The sequence below is a fragment of the Tupaia chinensis genome, unplaced genomic scaffold (genome assembly GCF_000334495.1).
Source record: "Tupaia chinensis unplaced genomic scaffold, TupChi_1.0 Scaffold000477_2, whole genome shotgun sequence".
In the NCBI taxonomy this organism is placed as follows: Eukaryota; Metazoa; Chordata; class Mammalia; order Scandentia; family Tupaiidae; genus Tupaia; species Tupaia belangeri.
In genome coordinates, this window is record NW_006159987.1 from 407086 (window position 1) to 425244 (window position 18159).

The 18159-nt window shown below is 48.2% G+C and overlaps 1 protein-coding gene and 1 pseudogene across 1 annotated transcript in view; both read left to right on the plus strand.

Annotated features, from left to right (window-relative positions):
* The window catches only part of RND2 (Rho family GTPase 2), a 5146-nt gene extending 2460 nt beyond the window's left edge, over nucleotides 1–2686 (plus strand). The window contains exons 4-6 of the mRNA XM_027774788.1: nucleotides 253–362; nucleotides 1077–1211; nucleotides 1427–2686. Of these exons, the coding sequence (XP_027630589.1) occupies nucleotides 253–362; nucleotides 1077–1211; nucleotides 1427–1675 (494 nt within the window). The 3' untranslated portion in view covers nucleotides 1676–2686. The remainder of the gene's footprint in view (nucleotides 1–252; nucleotides 363–1076; nucleotides 1212–1426) is intronic.
* On the plus strand, nucleotides 2436–11510 carry LOC102500612 (60S ribosomal protein L7a-like; annotated as a pseudogene).
* Nucleotides 11511–18159: the final 6649 nt, after the last annotated feature.

Genomic DNA, 18159 nt, shown 5'->3' on the forward strand with positions numbered 1-18159 from the left:
CTGTCTCTGGCAAGCTCCCTATAGCAAAAACCTGAAAAGAAAAAAAAAATGGTACTTTAGAGAAACCTCTGTTCCCCACTATCTTCCCTCCCCTCCTGCTCCCCTCCTTGGAGAAACACCCTGTGAGGGTATTAGTGATGCTCTTTTCCATTCTCTGCTCCCAGCAGTTCTTGACTAAGGTCTCCTATTCCCTCTGAGCCTCCCCTCTACTCAGGTCCCTTGATTGTCCCTTCTACTCCTGTCTTCCCTCAGGTTCCTCTTACTATGATAATGTCCGACCTCTGGCATATCCTGATTCTGACGCTGTGCTCATCTGCTTTGACATTAGCCGGCCAGAGACACTGGACAGTGTCCTCAAGAAGGTGGGAGCCTGGGGAAGCAGGCAGCTAGACCGAGGGGCACCAGATACCATGGTCCTGACACCCCGTGCCAAGAGGAGGGAGTGATATCTGGGGCATGGCCATAAGCTGGATAGCGGGTGAAGCGCTCATCTCCTCTCATCCCACTCCTTGCACCCTCCTCTTCCTGAAAATCCGGGCTGGATACTGCAGTGGGGGGAGGTGGGGGAAGAAGGAGGGTACTTCAGGGATTCCTTATCTGCCTTCTTCATCTCCTTGGGTGTAGGAGCCTCAGATGCAAGGGATGGGAACGCTGATCCTGGAGCTCTGGAAATCCTGTGGTCCCTTCAGGTCCCTATTTCCATGAGAAAAGCCTGTGGTGAATGGACAGAAGTCAGCTAGGGCAGCCTCAGCTCCCAGGCCGGGAGGGAGGGCGGGATTAGTCTGTTCCCAGGAGAGAGTATGGGAAAGGGGAGTGGGAATGGGAAGGTTCCAGGCTGCCAGATCCTTCCTGGCCACTGGGAGAAGAAAGGTCCCAGCCACACAGACCCAGCCCTCTTCCCCTTTTCTCACACCTCATGGTGCCCCAGGACCAGCCTGCTCCCCACACCTCCTTCCTTACGTGGGAGAGTCTGGAGGGACACACGTTTCTGCCTTCTGTGAAGGACATGCTGGAAGCGAGGGTTCACTCTGCCTCCTTCGACCCCTGCTTAACTCTGTTTTCTCCCCCCTCCACAGTGGCAGGGGGAGACTCAGGAGTTTTGCCCCAATGCCAAGGTTGTGCTGGTTGGCTGTAAACTGGACATGCGGACTGACCTGGCCACACTGAGAGAGCTGTCCAAGCAGAGGCTTATCCCTGTTACACATGAGCAGGTGGGAACCTTGACTTCTGACCCCATCCCAGTCTAGACCTCACCTCTGCCTTCTCAGTCTCCGACTTGAAAACACCTTTACCCAGCTCTTCCCTTGCCCTGACTCTGACCTCTGACCTGATCCCTTTACCTCCCTACCCTGACCTTCAACTGCAGCTCACAGATGCCATGCCCCTTGCTGAGCTGCAGGCTAAACCCAATGTGCTTCTTTTCCAGGGCACTGTTCTGGCCAAGCAGGTGGGAGCTGTATCCTACGTTGAGTGCTCCTCCAGGTCCTCTGAGCGCAGCGTCAGGGATGTCTTCCACGTGGCCACAGTGGCCTCTCTTGGCCGTGGCCATAGGCAGCTGCGCCGTACTGACTCACGCCGGGGACTGCAGCGATCTGCTCAGCTGTCAGGACGGCCAGACCGGGGGACCGAGGGCGAGATACACAAAGATCGAGCCAAGAGCTGCAACCTCATGTGAGGGGCTAGGGTGGGGCAGGGTGTGAGGAGAGGTGGTGAGGGGCACAGTTGTCCCACTGCCCTGGCTGGGAGGTCAGGGCAGGCAGAAGCAGCAGTTCTCCAGGACAGGGGAGCTAAGGGGTAGAAGGATGTCACCAACCATACCCCTCATCCTCATCCCCCACCTCTTCCCTGAAAGCTGTTGGGGCAGGCATAAACTGCGATGGGACAGGAGGGGCTAGGGAAGTTGGCATCAAGCAGTGACCTTGGTTGACTCTCCTCTTATGGGTACCTTCCCTCCCAACCCTAGTTCCCATATCCTGGTCCTGGTTCTTCCCTAAGGAAAGGCCCATTCTATGACCTTCTGTTCTTCTCCCGTCTCACTTCCACAGCTGTTCTCACATATCCTAACCTCCAAGCAACATGCACTAAATTAAAAACCAACCAGTCATCAACCCATCAGCCCTAGCTCTCTCCCTCTCTTCCCCCAGCAGCCCCCAATAAAGCCCATGACCATGGAAAACAGCTGTGGCTTTAGTTTTCTTGCTTAAACAAACAAACAAAAACAACCTACCAATCTCTAACAGCAGGAGGGAAGATTAGACCTCAGGGAGAATTTTCCTGTCCACAGGTACAGAAGGAGCAGAGGAAAAGCCATGGGTTGGGTCAAGTGTTCTTTTAGGAGTCAGAGGTAGGAGAATGAGATGTCTTGGGACTGTTCATCCCAGTTAATGAGGTGGGCAATCTCAGGCCTTTGGAGGGAGGGGGTTCAGAGTGGACCGATGTGCGATTACTCAGCATCGCTCAGCCAACTGGGGCCCCTTAGAGTGGGGCCCCCTGCTCACTATCTCTGCACCTGGCTTGAGACCCGCTGGTACCCTGGGGGTCAAGGGGGTAAGGGCATCGAAAGCCTCCATGTCGCAGACGCTGACCTTGTATAGTATAGTTTCCCAAGGGGCCAGTAGTTTTATGCTGGGGTCTCCTCAGGGGCTGGGGCAGGGGCTCTCTCCCTGCTTCCTTCCTGAGCTCCTTGATGATTTTCAAGGAAGCTTCAGCTGTAAGTTTAGGGTCCCCCCCCCCCCCCCCCTAGAGAAAGATGGCTGATGCAGGGGGGAGGGATGGCCAGGGCACTTGTCAGGCAGGACAGTACTGGTCTGTGTTCTCCAGAGTCTGGTTTCAGATTGTCCTGTATTCCCTCCCTGGCTCTGATCCCACTGGCCTCTTTTCGGTGACATTCTCCCCCAGGAACCATCCCTGGCTCTCCCCTCCCCCTAACCCCAGCCAGTACTTCCAGACTTACTCTGGGAGAGAACACAGACCCTACACTCCCATCTGTGGGACTCCCACCCCGATTCACTGCCCATCCCTTCCTCACTCATTCAGCAAATACGGACTGAGCACCAACTGTGTGCCTCACACAGGCTCTGGAGTCTGAAAGGACCGGTCTCTGAGCTTCCAGAGGCCAGTCCAGTGGGGAAGAGAGGTACCCCAGGTGTGAGGGTGCCTGGGCTGAGCGCCGTTTGTGCATGTATACGGGGCGCAGTGGGAGCTCCATACAGCTTGGGAAGCCAGTCCTGGAGCCTGGTCCTGAGGATGGAAGAGGAATTTGCTAGGCAGGGAAGGGCAGTCTGGGAGAGGGTGGAGCATGTGCAAACACTGAGGAGGAGCATGGCATGGCTGGGGCTCCCGTGGCAGGAGAGCAGAAGACAGCTGGAAGGTACACTGAGGCTACTGCAGGGCCCACGAAGGAACCAGGGCTTCATCCTGAGGATGTGAGCAGCCACAGAGATTTTTAAGCTGAGAGTAAGGTGATCAGACTTGTTGGTTAATGGTTATGTAGGTGACAGTAACGCGGTGCGGGGGCTGGGGGATTGGCCCTGAGATGTGACACTTAAAATAGCTTCTCCTGTCCCCATCCCAGGTTACAGTCTTGAGAGGAAAAGAAATTCCCACTGGCTTATCAGACACTCCCTTCCCTCCCCATCCTATAGACCTGTCCTGGCCCATCTCTATTGATCTCAAGAATTACAGCATAACTCGGAGGGCACTGGACACCCAATCCTTCAAACTGGTTAGGGGCTGACTCGAAGGTCCTCCTCAAGGACCTGGGCTGAGAGGACTAGGGCTCTGAGGTCCAGCTAGACGGGTCTCCCCTCTGTCTCAGAGGACTGACCCATCCGTCCTCCACAAGGACTGACCCATAAAAAACAATCTGGGATTGAGTGGCACGTGGCTTCTTTTCCCCATTTCAGATTTCTCTGTATAAAGCAGGCTCTAGCCTGCAGCCGCCAAAGTGTGCCCCTTTTCTCCCAACCTCCCTTTCCTGCCGTTTGCACTCAGGGAATGCAAACGCATTTCAATATCCGCCTAAAGCAGACATAATTAGGAAGATAAATCAGCTGGAGGAACCCCCAAAGTTTAATACATTTCCAATACCACCGGGAACGAATTTGGGTTCCCTTGGTAGGTTTGGGTTGCCAGACCTTTTATTTCTGGGGAGGAGGGTGTGCCTCTGGGCTGAGGATCCCAGAGGGTGGGAGGAGGGAATGGGGGTGTTCCTTGATTCTCTAAGGCCCCTCCAGGTTGGAGGGAGGGGATTGTACTTCCACTCCTACCCCAGATGCAGGAGTCAGACCCAGCTTCCTCTGCTGCAGCTGTTTCCCCCACAAATTAGACACTCGTTTGGGAAACAATGTAGCCTCGTTAATCATTTAATGAAATAAACAACTAATCACGCTGTGATGCTGCCAGTGTTTCTTACCCTCGGCAATCAGCTAGCCTCAGAGCGAGGAGGGGAGAGAGAGGAGGGGGAAGGGGGAGACCCGGTCTAACCCCTGCAACACCAGCTGAGCCTCTTGTGACTGCAGCCCTCCCAAGAGGGACAGTCAAGGAAAAAAGGCTGGAGATTTGGAGGTGGAAGTCCCAGGGCACAGGTCCAGCTCTGTTGCTCCCTCCCTGGGCAGCCTTTGGCGAGGACCAGCACCTGTCTGACACTCAGTTTTCACACCTAGAAAGGGGGGCTGATCACCACATCGACCTCATTGTGTTGTTGTGGAAGGTTCAGAGAGGAAAGAGAATGTAGAAAAGCTGTTTGATCTTTGGAAAGGGGCTGAGCTGTCAACTAAGCTGATGTCATCATTTACAACCACGATGCACAGGCTTCAGGGTTTCTGAGCTGCGCCTGAAGAAATCAGGAAAGGCTTCTTGGAGCGGGTGTTCTGTGCTGGGGTTGGAAGACTGGATGAAGGTCAAAGACAGGAAAGGAAGGTGGCTGTATCTCTGTCCTGGAGGCTGGAGAGAGCTTTGACTCCTCCAAAAGTTGAGGTCATTTGGTCTCCATTTCTGAACTCCCATTAGTTTGTTCTGAAGGTGAGGACCCCATGTTGCCATATGACCCCATCCCAGACATCCAGACTTGTCCTGCGGGCTGAGGAAGGTGGCCTGGAAGGAGTCACATCCCTGAGAATACCAGCGAGCACCAGGCCCCAGCAGGCAATCCTGGTACAACCCTCTCCCACTACTCCACATTTTCTTTCCCAGGAAGGGGTTCAGCTCTTTGTTCTAGAAGTTTCTTCTATCCATCGTGGCTTCCCTCCTGCCCTTCTCCTTCTTGCTAGCTTCCTAAGTCTCCCTCTACCTCCAGTCAACTCCTTGCTTGCTCTCCTCAAAGCTGTGAGGGATGATCAGAGAGATCCAAAGGAGTGGGGTGATTCCCAAGCAGCCACCCCAACCCCCTTGCAGTCGAAGAGAGAGACATGTACATGCATGCCCCTCCCCCCAAGAAAAATGCCTCTGCTGTTGACTCCTAAATAACAGATGTCTGTCTGCATATTAATGAGATCGGACGAATAATTGGTGAGTTTCTCATTCAGTGTCAGAATGAACCCGGAGGCCTTATGTTCATGCACAGACACCCACTCACCCCCGACTCTCCCCTTCTCCCGGAGTACAATGAACCAGACACAGACACTGGCAGCCTTGACCCACGAAGGGGAGGGGCAGACAAAACAGAGTGGATGTTAGCAGGAGGGAGACCCCCATGGTGTGGGTTTGTCAGGCTTTTTTCTCTCTTGGATCACTGCCTCCCTATCCCTCTTGGAGTGAAAACTTGCATCTGTGAGATTTCCCCACCCTGCAGAAGGGGCTCGGGGGAAGGTGGGATTCAGAGGGTAGGAGAGGGTTCTAGGAGGAGGCAGTCGCTGTTTAGAGGAAAGCCTCACAGAAGAGGCCGTCTTCAGTGTGATTGGGACTTGCTTGAGCCCCAAACCATAGGAACCCTTACCCTGTGTTAGATCCTATGCTGGGGATAAGATGAAGAATGGAGGTTTTGGAGCCATACAGCTACCATAGGCCAGCTGGGTGCTCTCACACAAGTTACTCAACCTCTCTGAGCCTCACTCACTCTCTTTGTCTTTAAAAATAAGTATCTTTTTTTTTTTTTTTTTTTGAGAGGTTTTTGCTTTAAGGCACGTGCTTGTGCCAGAGAGACAGAGAGACAGAAAGCAAGAAATCACCCCGCAGGGGGGATGGCCACGCCACAATCCCTTCTCCTCCATTCTCCTCTTGGGATCTTAGGCACGCACAAACACACACGCCTGGCATGAGTTTAAGCCACTGGGTCCAGGACTTGAACCGTGGTCGACTGGAGTCCAGCGACATAACCATTATGCTAACTGCTTGTCCCTAAAAATACATATCTTGCAAGATTAAAAAGATGAATGAGATAAAATATATGTCTTCACACGGGGTTTACTTGTTTTTATTATTATTTTGGAGAGGTTTTTTGCTATAGGGCACGTGCGTTTGCCAGAAAGACAGAGACAATGAGACAGAAAGCAAGAAATCACCCCCTGGGGGATGGCCACACCACAATCCCTTCTCTTCCATTCTCCTCTTGGGATCTTGGGCACACACACACGCACACGTGCCGGGCATGAGTTTAAGCCACCAGATCCGACACTCGAACAGCAGTAGACTACATGGGAGTCCAGTGATATAGCCATTACACTAACTGCTGATCCCCACACGGGGTTTATAATGGGCCCCAAAGCATATTTGTTCTCTCTTGCCAACCCCCTGACATAGTTTCTAAATTGCTGCCTCTCCTGCCAGACCCACCCTTGTTAGGACAGAGATCAATTAGAAGTTTAGTAATTAGAGGCCAGCAGGTGATGTGGTGGTTAGAGAGGTTGGACTTTCACATGGCTGACTGTGGTTCGAGTCTTGGACCTGGCAGCTTGCTTTCTCACTTTCCCACTCTCTGTCGTTCTCTGGTCAAAATAAAAATAATAATAATAGGGACCAGCAGTTGGCATAATGGCTATGTCGCTGGACTCCCATGTAGTTGACCGTGGTTCAAGTCTCAGACCTGGCAGCTTAAACTCACACCGTGCATGCCCAAGATCCCAAGAGGAGAATGGAGGAGAAGGGATTGTGGCGTGGCCATCCCCCCAGGGGGTGATTTCTTGCTTTCTGTCTCTCTGTCTCTCTGTCTTTTTGGTGACCACACCACGAGCCCTATAGCAAAAACCTCTCCAAAAATAATAATAATGATACTACTAATAATAGCGGCAGCAGGTGGCGTGGTGGTTAAAGGCATTGAATTCCCACATGGCTGACCACAGTTCTAGTCTCGGACCTGGCAGCTTGGTTTCTAGATTTCCCTTTCTCTCTCTGTCCATCTCTGGTCAAATTTAAAATAATAATAATAGCAAATGGAATTAAATAAATGAATAATTCTAAAAAAAAATAAATAAGATAATTCTTTAAAAAAAAAAAAAAGTAGTTTACTAATTATCCTAGCTGCCTAGAAACCCAGAAGACAAGACACAGAGGAGCAGGAACAGAAGGGATCAGCCAGACACAGGTGAGAGAATGGTGGGAGCCAAGGTCCAGAGCAGGAGAGAAAGCACAGAGATGGAACCACAGGCTGGAGCCCTGAACTGAGTCTAGAATCTAAACTCTAGTTTCTAAGAAGCCCCAGCTCTGCCATGGACTCTTTGACCTTAGAAAGACTCATCCCCTCTTGGCACCTTGGTCCCCTCTGTAAACTGAGGGGGTGGTTTGCTCCCCGAGGTCCCCTCTCATTGTGTGAGAACAAGAGTCCCAATGGCCTGGTGGAGTGCAGGGAGGGGAGGCAGCTGCCCGCCCCCAGCACTATTGCCCATCAGTCACTTGTGCTCTGTCTCCTCTCTCCCTTTGTAAATGAATCAACTGCGCCAGCAAACAACTGTCCATTGTGTCCTAATGAGGGACGAGCAGGGAAAACCAATCACTTATGATGCAAATGAGCCGACGGCTGCAGCCTCCTTGCATTCACTGAGTGCCTCTCTTCTGCCCAGAGTCCATGCTGCCCAGTTGGGGTTGGGTCTTTCTTCCTAGCTCCAGTCCCCATCTGGTCCTGGAGGAGGTGGGGGAGGACCCAGCCTGGCCTTCCCATTGTCCTTCATTGCCACTCCCTGCAAGGAGCCCCAACCCGCACAGCCTCAAACCCAGGCCTAGTTAACTCCTTTTCCCACCACAAAGGTGTCTCAGTTTTTGTTATTGTTCCCCCTTTTATTTTTAAATGGAGTAGAACTCTGATCATATACTAGTAATCATTTTAAAATATTTATTTCATTTTATTTACCATTATTATTATTGTAAAAGAATTATTTGTTTAATTTAATTTATTAATTCATTTATTTTTAAATTTGACCAGAGAGAGACACAGAGGTGGGCGGGGCAGGGGAGGCAAGAAAGCGAGCCACCAGGTCTGAGACTTAAACTGGACATGGGAGTGTCCAGTGCCTTAACCACTTGATGGTCCCCATTATTATATATTTTTAAAATTTGCACATTCACTAGAGAGAGACAGAGAGAGAGGGAAAGTGAGAAAACGAGCTGTCAGGTCCAGGGCTTGAACCACAGTCGACAATGTGGGAGTCCAGTACCTTTACCATATGCCACTTGCTGGCCCCTTAACCATTTCTTTTTAAAAATAATTATTTAATTTTATTGACTACTTTTTTTCTTTTAGATTTTTGCTATCGGGTGCGTGCTCTTGCTGGAGACACAGAGAAACAAAGAGAGAAAAATAAGCAACTAGCCCTGAAGGAGGATGGCCTTACTGCAATCCCTTCTCCTCTGTTCTCCTCTTGGGATTTTGGGCATGCATGCACAAGTACCTGGCAAAGCTGCCGGGTCAGGGACTCAAATTGTGGTCAACCATGTGGAAGTGGAGTGCTTTAACCATTATGCCCACTGTTGACCCCTGTTACTATTATTTTAAAATTTGCTATAGGGCATATGTGCTCAGCAGAGAGAGAAAGAGAGGGAAAGTGAGAAACCAAATCACTAGGTCCAGGACTTGAACTGTGGTTGGTCATGTGGGAGTCCAGTGCCCAAACCACCATGCCACCTGCTGGCCCCACTATTAACCATTTTAAGGTGTACAATTCAGTGGCATTTTTTGTAACTATCACTTACTTCCCTGGGCTCAGGTTTTATGCCCTCTGCATTCCACCATACACCACAGCCTTTAGTGGGACAGCAAAGCTGCCGGAGCCTCAGCAGTCAGGAGTAATGGAGGCTGGTTTGGGGTGGAGACTAGAGAAGCGCAGAGCTGGCTGAGTGAAGAGGATAATCCCTATATTGTGGGATAACTCTAGGAGAGCTGGCTTGGACTTTGGTAGCAAGAAGATCACTGTCTTGGCCAGCATGACCCTAAGGGCCACATCTTGAGAAAATGACCTTTCAAATTTCCTTTACAATTTTTTTTAGAGGTTTTTGCTATAGGGTGCATGCACTCGCCAGAAAGACAGAGACAGAGAGACAGAAAGCGAGAAATCACCCCCTAGGGGGGATGGCCACACCACAACACCTTCTCCTCCATTCTCCTATTGGGATCTTGGGCACGCACACACAAGCCACCGGGTTTGGGACTTGAACTGCGATCGACTACATGGGAGTCGAGTGACATAGCTATTACACTAACAGCTGGTCCCACAATTTTTTTTTTTTTTAAATTGAGGTCACATACACTTGCCAGAGAGCTAAGAAAGCCAGAGAGAGGGAGAAAGCACTCCTCCAAGGGGGCATGGTCACACCACAGTCCCTTCTCCATTCCTCCATCCTGTTGGGATTTTGGACATGCACATACCACATGCACATGCCTGCCACATTTTTCAAGCTGCTGGGGCCAGAACTCGAACCAGTTGACCATGTGTGGGATCTGGGTCCCTTAATCACTAGGCTACTGGGCCAACCTGGCTTTTGAAATTTCTATAGGGATTTGTTCTTTCCTCCAGTAGCCCAAGATGCTAAAGGGAAGAAGGTGGCTCCAGCCTCTGCTATCATGAAGAAGCAGGAGGCCAAGAAGGCGGTCAATCCTCTGTTTGAGAAAAGGCCTAAGAATTTTGGCACAGGACAGTCCATCCAGGCCAAGAGGGACTTCACCCACTTCGTCAAATGGCCCCGACTGCAGTGGTGGAGGGCTGTCCTCTATAAGCACCTGAAAGTGCCCCTGCGATGAACCAGTTTACCCCGCCGGAGAGCTACTCAAGCTGGCCCACCAGTTCAGGCCAGAGACTGCTGGCCCAGACTGAGAAGAAAGCTGAGAGGCAGCCCATCTTTGGAACAGGGGTCAATGCTGTCACCACCTTGGTGAACAAGAAGGCTCAGCTGGTGGCGACTGCATATGACGTGGACTTCATCAAGCTAGTTGTCTTCCTGCCTGCCCTGTGCTGGAGGTGGGGGCTCCTTACTGTATTATCAAGGGGAAGGCCAGGCTGGGATGCCTGGTCCACAAACTGGCACTACTGTTGCCTTCACACAGGTTAACTTGGAGGACAAGTGTGCCCTGCCTAAGCTGGTGAAGCCATCAGGATTGATTTTCTTTTTTCTTTAAAAAAAGATTTATTTATTTATATATTCATTTATTCCTTCATTTTAATTTGACCAGAGAGAGACACAGGGAGAGAGAGAGAGAGGAAAGTGAGAAAGCAAGCCACCAGGTCCAGGACTCGAACTGTGGTCAGTCATGTGGGAGTGTCCAGCGCCTTAACCATCTCGCCACCTGCTGGTCCCCAAGATCGATTTAAAAAAAAATTATTTAATTTGATTTATTTATTCATTTATTTTAATTTGACCAGAGATATAGAGAGAGGGAAAGTGAGAAAGCAAGTCACCAGCTCCAGGATTCAAACTGTGGTCACCCAAATAGGAGTGTCCAGTTCCTTAACCACCACGCCACCTGCTGGTCTCATCAAGCCAATTATAATGACACATAGACTAGCTCTGCCGCCACTAGGGAAGCAATGTCCTGGACCCAAAATCTGTGGTTGGCATTGCTGAGCTGGAAAAGGCAAAGGCTAAAGAGCTCGCCACCAAACTAGGTCAAATGTGAGTTTTCTGCACATATAAATAATAAATAATAAAATGCTCTCCTTCGGCCAGAGAATTTTTTTCCTCCTAATATTTTTGCAGGAGGGGGCTCCTACACAGATCTTGGGTTCCATGGCTTTCAGAGCCTCTGTGGGCTTGGAGATGATCCCATCAGCAGGCTTCTCACCTTGGCAGCTGCAGGGGGCCCTGACACAGCCCCATAAGCCCTTTGCCTCTAGGAAAGTAAAATATAACAAAACAAAAAATCTTCTTTTACCAGGCTCCAGGGACAAAGAAGAGTACCAAGGGAAGATTTCCTACCTACTTATTCTAGAATCCCATAGCCTAACAGTTGAGATCTCCTAAGTCATAACTTGGGTTTCACCTGCTAACCTACACTGCCATTGGTTTTACGTGGTTGTCAAGAGAAGATGGCAAATGTCTGCTTACCTGTGTCTGTTACCTTCAGGTACACCCTCTCTCCCCTCATCTAGGGCATGTGGTAATGCTAAAAAAAAAAGAGAAGAAAAGAAAAGAAAACAACCTTTTGGAAATAACCAGTGCCAGCTGCTGCAGCACTGCAAAGAGAAAACTTAAAAAATTCGGAGTTACTTTTACCTTCACCAGCTCCTACCTCTACTCCGCTGCAGTCCATGCTCCCTCTCTCCCACACAGTCCAGACAACGTAATAAAGGCCTTTCCATCTAATGAATAGGGACTCATGGGCTAGTTAGTTTCAAGGCTGCCACCAAAGTCACTGATAAAGCCCTGGACCTTAGTTGTATCACCTGTAAAGTGGAGTTAGCAATCCTTACTCTAAGTGATGAAAGAGATAATGGCTATACTATTGCTTTGAACTTGCAAAACGATGATCATGAACATAATTATTTCCCTAGTAATGGCAGCAGCCATCCGCCTGTCTGGAGGCTGATGGACAGGAGGAATTAATGTTGTCTCGGGGGTGTTGGTCTGCTCACAAAAGTTAGACTTTCCGATAGGCAAGATTACCAAAGAGGAAATTCATAGGTGTGGGATTGGAAAAGGAAGAGGGATTCTTGAACGTTTACATCCTTATGTTGTTTTTAGAGCCAATCAGGGTCCCATACAGGTGGGTGGGAGTGATTGAAGGGAGTAAGCAATCCAAGAGGCAGCAGGTAGCTGGTTCGCTCGTTTCTGAGGGTGGGGCCAGCAGTTACATAAGCCTTTCAATTCACTGAGTCCATGCATTCGTTCATCCTTTAACTCATTTATTAGCAAATACTGGATATCTAAAAGGTTCAGAAATGCATTATAAGATGGTACAGTATGGGGGTTGTAAATTGGCATAGAAATTTAAAGCGGGTTCTTGGTGCACAGCACAAATTAGTTATATATGGGGATGGTAGTGTTTTCATCTTCAGTTGTCTCTGATGCAGCTTATACGAAGTAACTGTTGTTCTGTTAACTGATACCACTCTGTAATTGCCAAAAAAAAAAAAAAAAAAAAGTTGCAGCTGTTTTGTTGACATTCTGAATGCTTCTAAGTAAATACATTTTATGTATTATAAGAAAGATAAAATTATATTAACCCTGCCTATAAGGGGTTATAAGTACTTTCTAATAAAAAAGAGTAGAATATGCACATGAATAACTTACCAATTGAAGAAAGTGTCATAAACAAGTAAAATTTCTGGGGTATTCTAAGCAGGAATAGATTCTGGCCTGGAGAAGGCACTATGGATGAGGGGGTTGGGCAGGATCTGGGTTTTAAGAAATGGCAGATCAGGGGACCGGCAGGTGGTATGGTGGATAAAGGTGCTGGGTTCTTACCTGCTGACTACGGTTCGAGTCTCAGACCTGGAGGCTTGCTTTCTCACTTTCCTTTTCTCTCTCTGTCTGTCTGGTCAAATTAAAAAATAATAATTAAAAAAAGTGGAATTAAATAAAAAATTCTTGAAAAAAAAAAAAAAAGAGAAATGGCAGATCAGAACTCACCCAGTAGAAAATACAGTATGTTATGAGGCATGTACACACACCATAGAGACAGAGTGAGTGAGAAAGCACCCTGCAGGGGGAATGGCCAAGCTGCAAACCCTTCTCCATTCTCTTTTTTTTTTTTGGAGAGGTTTTTGCTATAGGGCACGTGCGCTCGCAAGAAAGACAGAGACAAACAGAAAGTGAGAAATCATCCCTTAGGGGGAATGGTCATGCCGCAATCCTTTCTTCTCCATTTTCCTCTTGGGATCTTGGGTACGCATGCACATGTGCCCGGCGTGAGTTTAAGCCACTGGGTCCAGGACTCGAACCTCAGTTGACTACAATGGGAGTCCAGCGACATAGCCATTACACCAACTGCTGGTCCTAATTCTCTTCTCAGAATTTTGGGCATGCATGTACATGTGCCCAGCGTGTTTTTCAAGTGACCAGGTCTGAGATTCAAACTGCTCAGTTGGCCATGTGGGATCCAGCTGCCTTAACCACCATGCTACTTGCTGACCAAGTATGAGAAAAATCTATGGGACCCTATTTGGTGGCTAGGGGAGCAGCAGGTGAGGTATTAGCAAAGTTGTGTTTAGGATGGAAGTTTGGGGAAATTGGATGGGGGGGAAGGGTCAGAAAAACAAGGACCAGCAATTAGCATAATGGCTATATCGCTGGACTGCCATGTAGTTGACTGTGGTTCAAGTCCCAGACCCAGTGGCTTATACTCATGCTGGGCACGTGTGCATGTGTGCCCAAGATCCCGAGAGGAGAGTGGAGAAGGGATTGTGACATGGCCACCCTCCCCCCACCGTGATCTCTTGCTTTCTGTCTCTGTCTCTCTGTGTCTTTCTGGTGAGCACATGGGCCCTATAGCAAAAACCTCTCCAAATAATAAATAATAATAATAATAATAATAATAATAATAATAATTGTTATGCCTGATTTATTTAATTAAAAAATTTATATTTATTTATTTTAATTTGACCAAAGAGGGACACAGAGAGAGAGAACAAGTAAAAGTGAGAAGGTGGGACAGGCAGGTGGTGTGGTAGTTAAGGGCTGACCACGGTTTGAGTCCTGGACCTGGCAACTTGCTTTCTCACTTTCTCTCTCTCTCACTCTGTCCCTCTCTGGTCAAATGTAAATAAATAAAATTGAACGAAATAATCTTTAAGAGAAACAAAAAGTGAGAAGGCAAGCCTCCAGATCCCAAGTAAAAGTGAGAAGGTGGGACAGGCAGGTGGTGTGGTAGTTAAGGGCTGACCACGGTTTGAGTCCTGGACCTGGCAACTTGCTTTCTCACTTTCTCTCTCTCTCACTCTGTCCCTCTCTGGTCAAATGTAAATAAATAAAATTGAACGAAATAATCTTTAAGAGAAACAAAAAGTGAGAAGGCAAGCCTCCAGATCCAGGACTTGGACTGAAGTCGGCCATGTAGGAGTCCAGCACCATTAACCACCGCGCTACCTGCCAGCCCCTTTCCTTCCATTTTAATTTAGCTGTCTAGTTCTCTGATCTGCCACTTTCCGTTTTCTCCTCCCTGGGTCTTTCCTGGAGGAAAGAGGTCTGCCTACTTTTTCCCTGTAGGCCACCGACCTTCTTTTTCTGTCTCTTGAAGAGCTTGGCTGTAGTTGTTGCTGTCTTGCACTGGGTATGGGCTGTCCGAGCTTTGCACATCACCAGTCAATAAAGATAAATTACAAAATCATTTGTTTTATTTGTTCTTGTTACCTTGAGGGCTGTCTGAAATTGCTTTTCTTTTGAAAGCCACATTTGCATAACTCTATGCTGGAGTCAAAGGCTGCAGCTGGGTTTCACTGCAATTTAAATATTAATAAAACCTCCTAAACCTCTAGCTATTTTTTAAAGCAGTCTGGCCATTCTGTTCCTAGGTTGCTAATATAATTTAATCTTTGTCCTTTGCTTTATATTTGCTTTAAGGGCCATTTTTGTAGCTAACTGATGGTATACTGCAAACTTGTAGCTAAGAATCATTTACCAGCCCACAAACCTTACTGATCCTGAACAGGTCTAAGATACGCCTCTCTTGGATACAAAAGAATAGACCATAGGTAGGTAACATTTTATACTAATTAGCAACCCCTTGCACTAAGTCAATGGCTCCTCAAACAGGAGCCTGTTACAAAATCAGTTTGCTAGGCCCCCAGATTTTGATTTAATAGGTTTGAATGAAGTCCAAGAATCTGCATATCTGACAAATTCTGAGGTGATGCTGTGTCCCATCAGGGGACCACGCTTTGAGATCACTGAATGTTTCATTGGGGTCTTTACAACTAGGTCTTCTTGGAACTACTAGATGGCATAATGGTTGTCACTAGACTCACATGGCATTCAAGAACTGGACCCAGTGGTTTGAAGCTCATGCTGGGGGAGTCGGCAGGTAACGTGGTGGTTGGGGGTGTTAGACGTGGCAGATGGCGGTTTGAGTCTTGGATTGGTGGCTTGCTTTCTCACCCCTGCCCCCGTCAAATTAAAATAAATAAAGTTAAAATAATTCTTAAAAAAAAAAAAAAAAGAAAGAAACTCACACTGGGCATGTGTAGGTACATGCGTGCATGCCCAAAATTCCGAGGTGGATGGAGAAAGGATTGCCACATGGCCAGCCCCACTGGGAGGTGATGTCTCCTGTCTCTGTTGCGCGCATGTGCCCTGTAGCTTTTCCTGATCCTCCACTCAGGACCAGCTCCCTCCGTACCTCTCCAATCCCTGCTCTTCACACGAACTGCCTGTTTCCAGTTCTCCCTAATTTTCTATTTGAACAGATTTGATTCTTTAATTTTCTCCTCGTATGGGCATATTTACAGGCTGTTTAAAGGTAGAGGAGCATCACTGAAGTATTAAGGGGCCTCTTGCTCAGCTATTCATAAATGAGCTCCCACAGTGCCTGGGTAGCAAGCCCTTTTCTCTTGGGTTTCTGAGTAGATCTGCAGTTCCACCTCATCCTGCCCTTCTGTGCCCTTCTCTCTGTGCCTTCTGCCTCTGGGCTGCCCTTATCTCCTCCTCCCAGCCTTCACAGGATACATTCTGGGCAGCTTGGCTCCTTCCGCTCCAACCTTCCCAACACTGATTCCTTTCTTTTTTCTCCTGCATGTTTTTTGAGCAGATACTTTGTTGATTCTGGTTGCATTTTTTAGGAGGGAGATAATTGGCCCAAGTTTTTTCTGGGCCCCCTTCCTGAGCCTACATGATAATCTTTCTTCTCCAGTTTCTTTGTATCAGTTCATTTTAAGGCAGTAGAGAGCTAGTTCCCCTGGGCTGCTGTGTCCAGAGAGGGCTAGAGATTGTGGGAGGCCACCTTAAAGTCGGAGGTCAAAGGAACATGCCAATTTACTCCATTATCAGATGAGATTTTTTTAAAAAGAATTACTTTATTTAACCTTATTTATTTATTTTAGTTTGACCAGAGAGGGACAGAGTGAGAGAGTGAGAGAGAAAGAGAAAGCAAGCTGTCAGGCCCAAAACTCAAACCATGTTCGGCTATGTGGGGGTCTAGTGCTTCCAACCACCACGTCAACCACTGGTCCCTGATAGGACTCTTAAACCAAGTCAGGCATCTTGGGGTCAGGACCAGAGGTTGACTTCCAGGAAAGATTATGCAGAACTCAAAACAGATGGGGTATACATCGGTTGGGAGACCTTGAGAGACAATTACAGCAAACTTTTAAATGTGTTTTAGTCATCTCGGCTTTCATCCAGTATTCCTGAAAAGGCAGGCTGTATTGGTTAGATGTTGCTTCTCCTATTAACCCATCAGTGATGGGGGCAGCAGGCCAAGGCCTGTCTCACCCCCAAGGTTCAGGAGCCATGCCTGGTCCATCTCTGGAAATAGACCCTGGGAGTTTCAGATGAGCAAGTAGCACTTCTGCTTGCTTCCTGCCTGCCTTTACCAGAAACACTGAGACCTATGAACTTCGTGGTAAGTAGACAGGAAGTCAGCATGAGCCCTATAAAGAGGTCAAGTTGTGGGTGAGGCCAAACCAGAAAGCTTTGAAAACTGGGGGCCGGGACCAGCAGGTGGTGTGGTAGTTAAGGCGCTGGACACTCCCACATGGCCCACCAGGGTTCAAGTCCTGAATCTGGTGGCTTGCTTTCTCATTCCCCCCCCCCCCTCTCTCTCACCCTCTGTTTCTCTCTGGTCAAATTAAAAAATAAATGAATGAATAAATAAAATAAATATTTAAAACAAACAAACAAAAAACTGGGGGCCAGCAGATGGATGGTGGGTTAAGATACTGGACTCCCACACAGCCAACTGTGGTTTGTGTCCCAGGCCTGGTGGCTTGAAAATCACACCGAACATGTATGTGTGTGCCTCACATCTCAGGAGAATGGAGAAGGAATTGCAGTATGGCCATTTTCCCATGGTGCATGTACGAGTTTTATGGCAAAAAACTAAAAAAAGAGAAAAGCTCTGACAACTAAAAGATATAGTTATTGGGGACCAGCAGTTGGCGTAATGGCTATGTCACTGGACTCCCATATAGCTGACAGTGGTTTGAGTCCCAGACCTGGTGGCTTAAACTCACACCGGGTGCATGTGTGTGCGTGCCCAGGATTCTGAGAGGAGAATGGAGAAGGGATTGTGGCATGGCCATCCCCCCTGGGGGCTATTTCTCCCTTTCTGTCTCTCTCTGTCGTTCTGGCGAGCACACATGCCCTATAGCAAAAAAACCTCTCCAAACAAAACAAAACAAAAAACACACACACCAGGAAAAAAAAAAGATATACAGTAATAGCTGGGAAGATGGATGAGTGGAAAGAGTAGCCACAGTCTAATCCTTGAAATCCCTCTGCTTGACCTGGCCTAAAACTGAAGTGAGTTCTAGTTGCCCTTATAACCTAGTCCTCTCCAAATGTCCCTTAAGACTTGACCTGGTGGTGCCTTTTGTCCTGGGGTCAGTGACTGATGCAGGTGAAGAGCTGAATGATGGGATGAAAAGGAATCTTCAGAGGTCCATGCTGTCATTTATTAGTTATGCAAACTGAGAAAATCTTACAAAACAGGAACTTAAGCATCAGCTCCCATTTCTTTTTCTTTCTTTCTTTCTTTTTTTTTTTTTTAAAGTTTGCAATAGGGTGTGCGTGCTCACTGGAAACAGACAAACACACACACACACACACACACACACACACACACACACAGAGAGAGAGGCAGAGAGA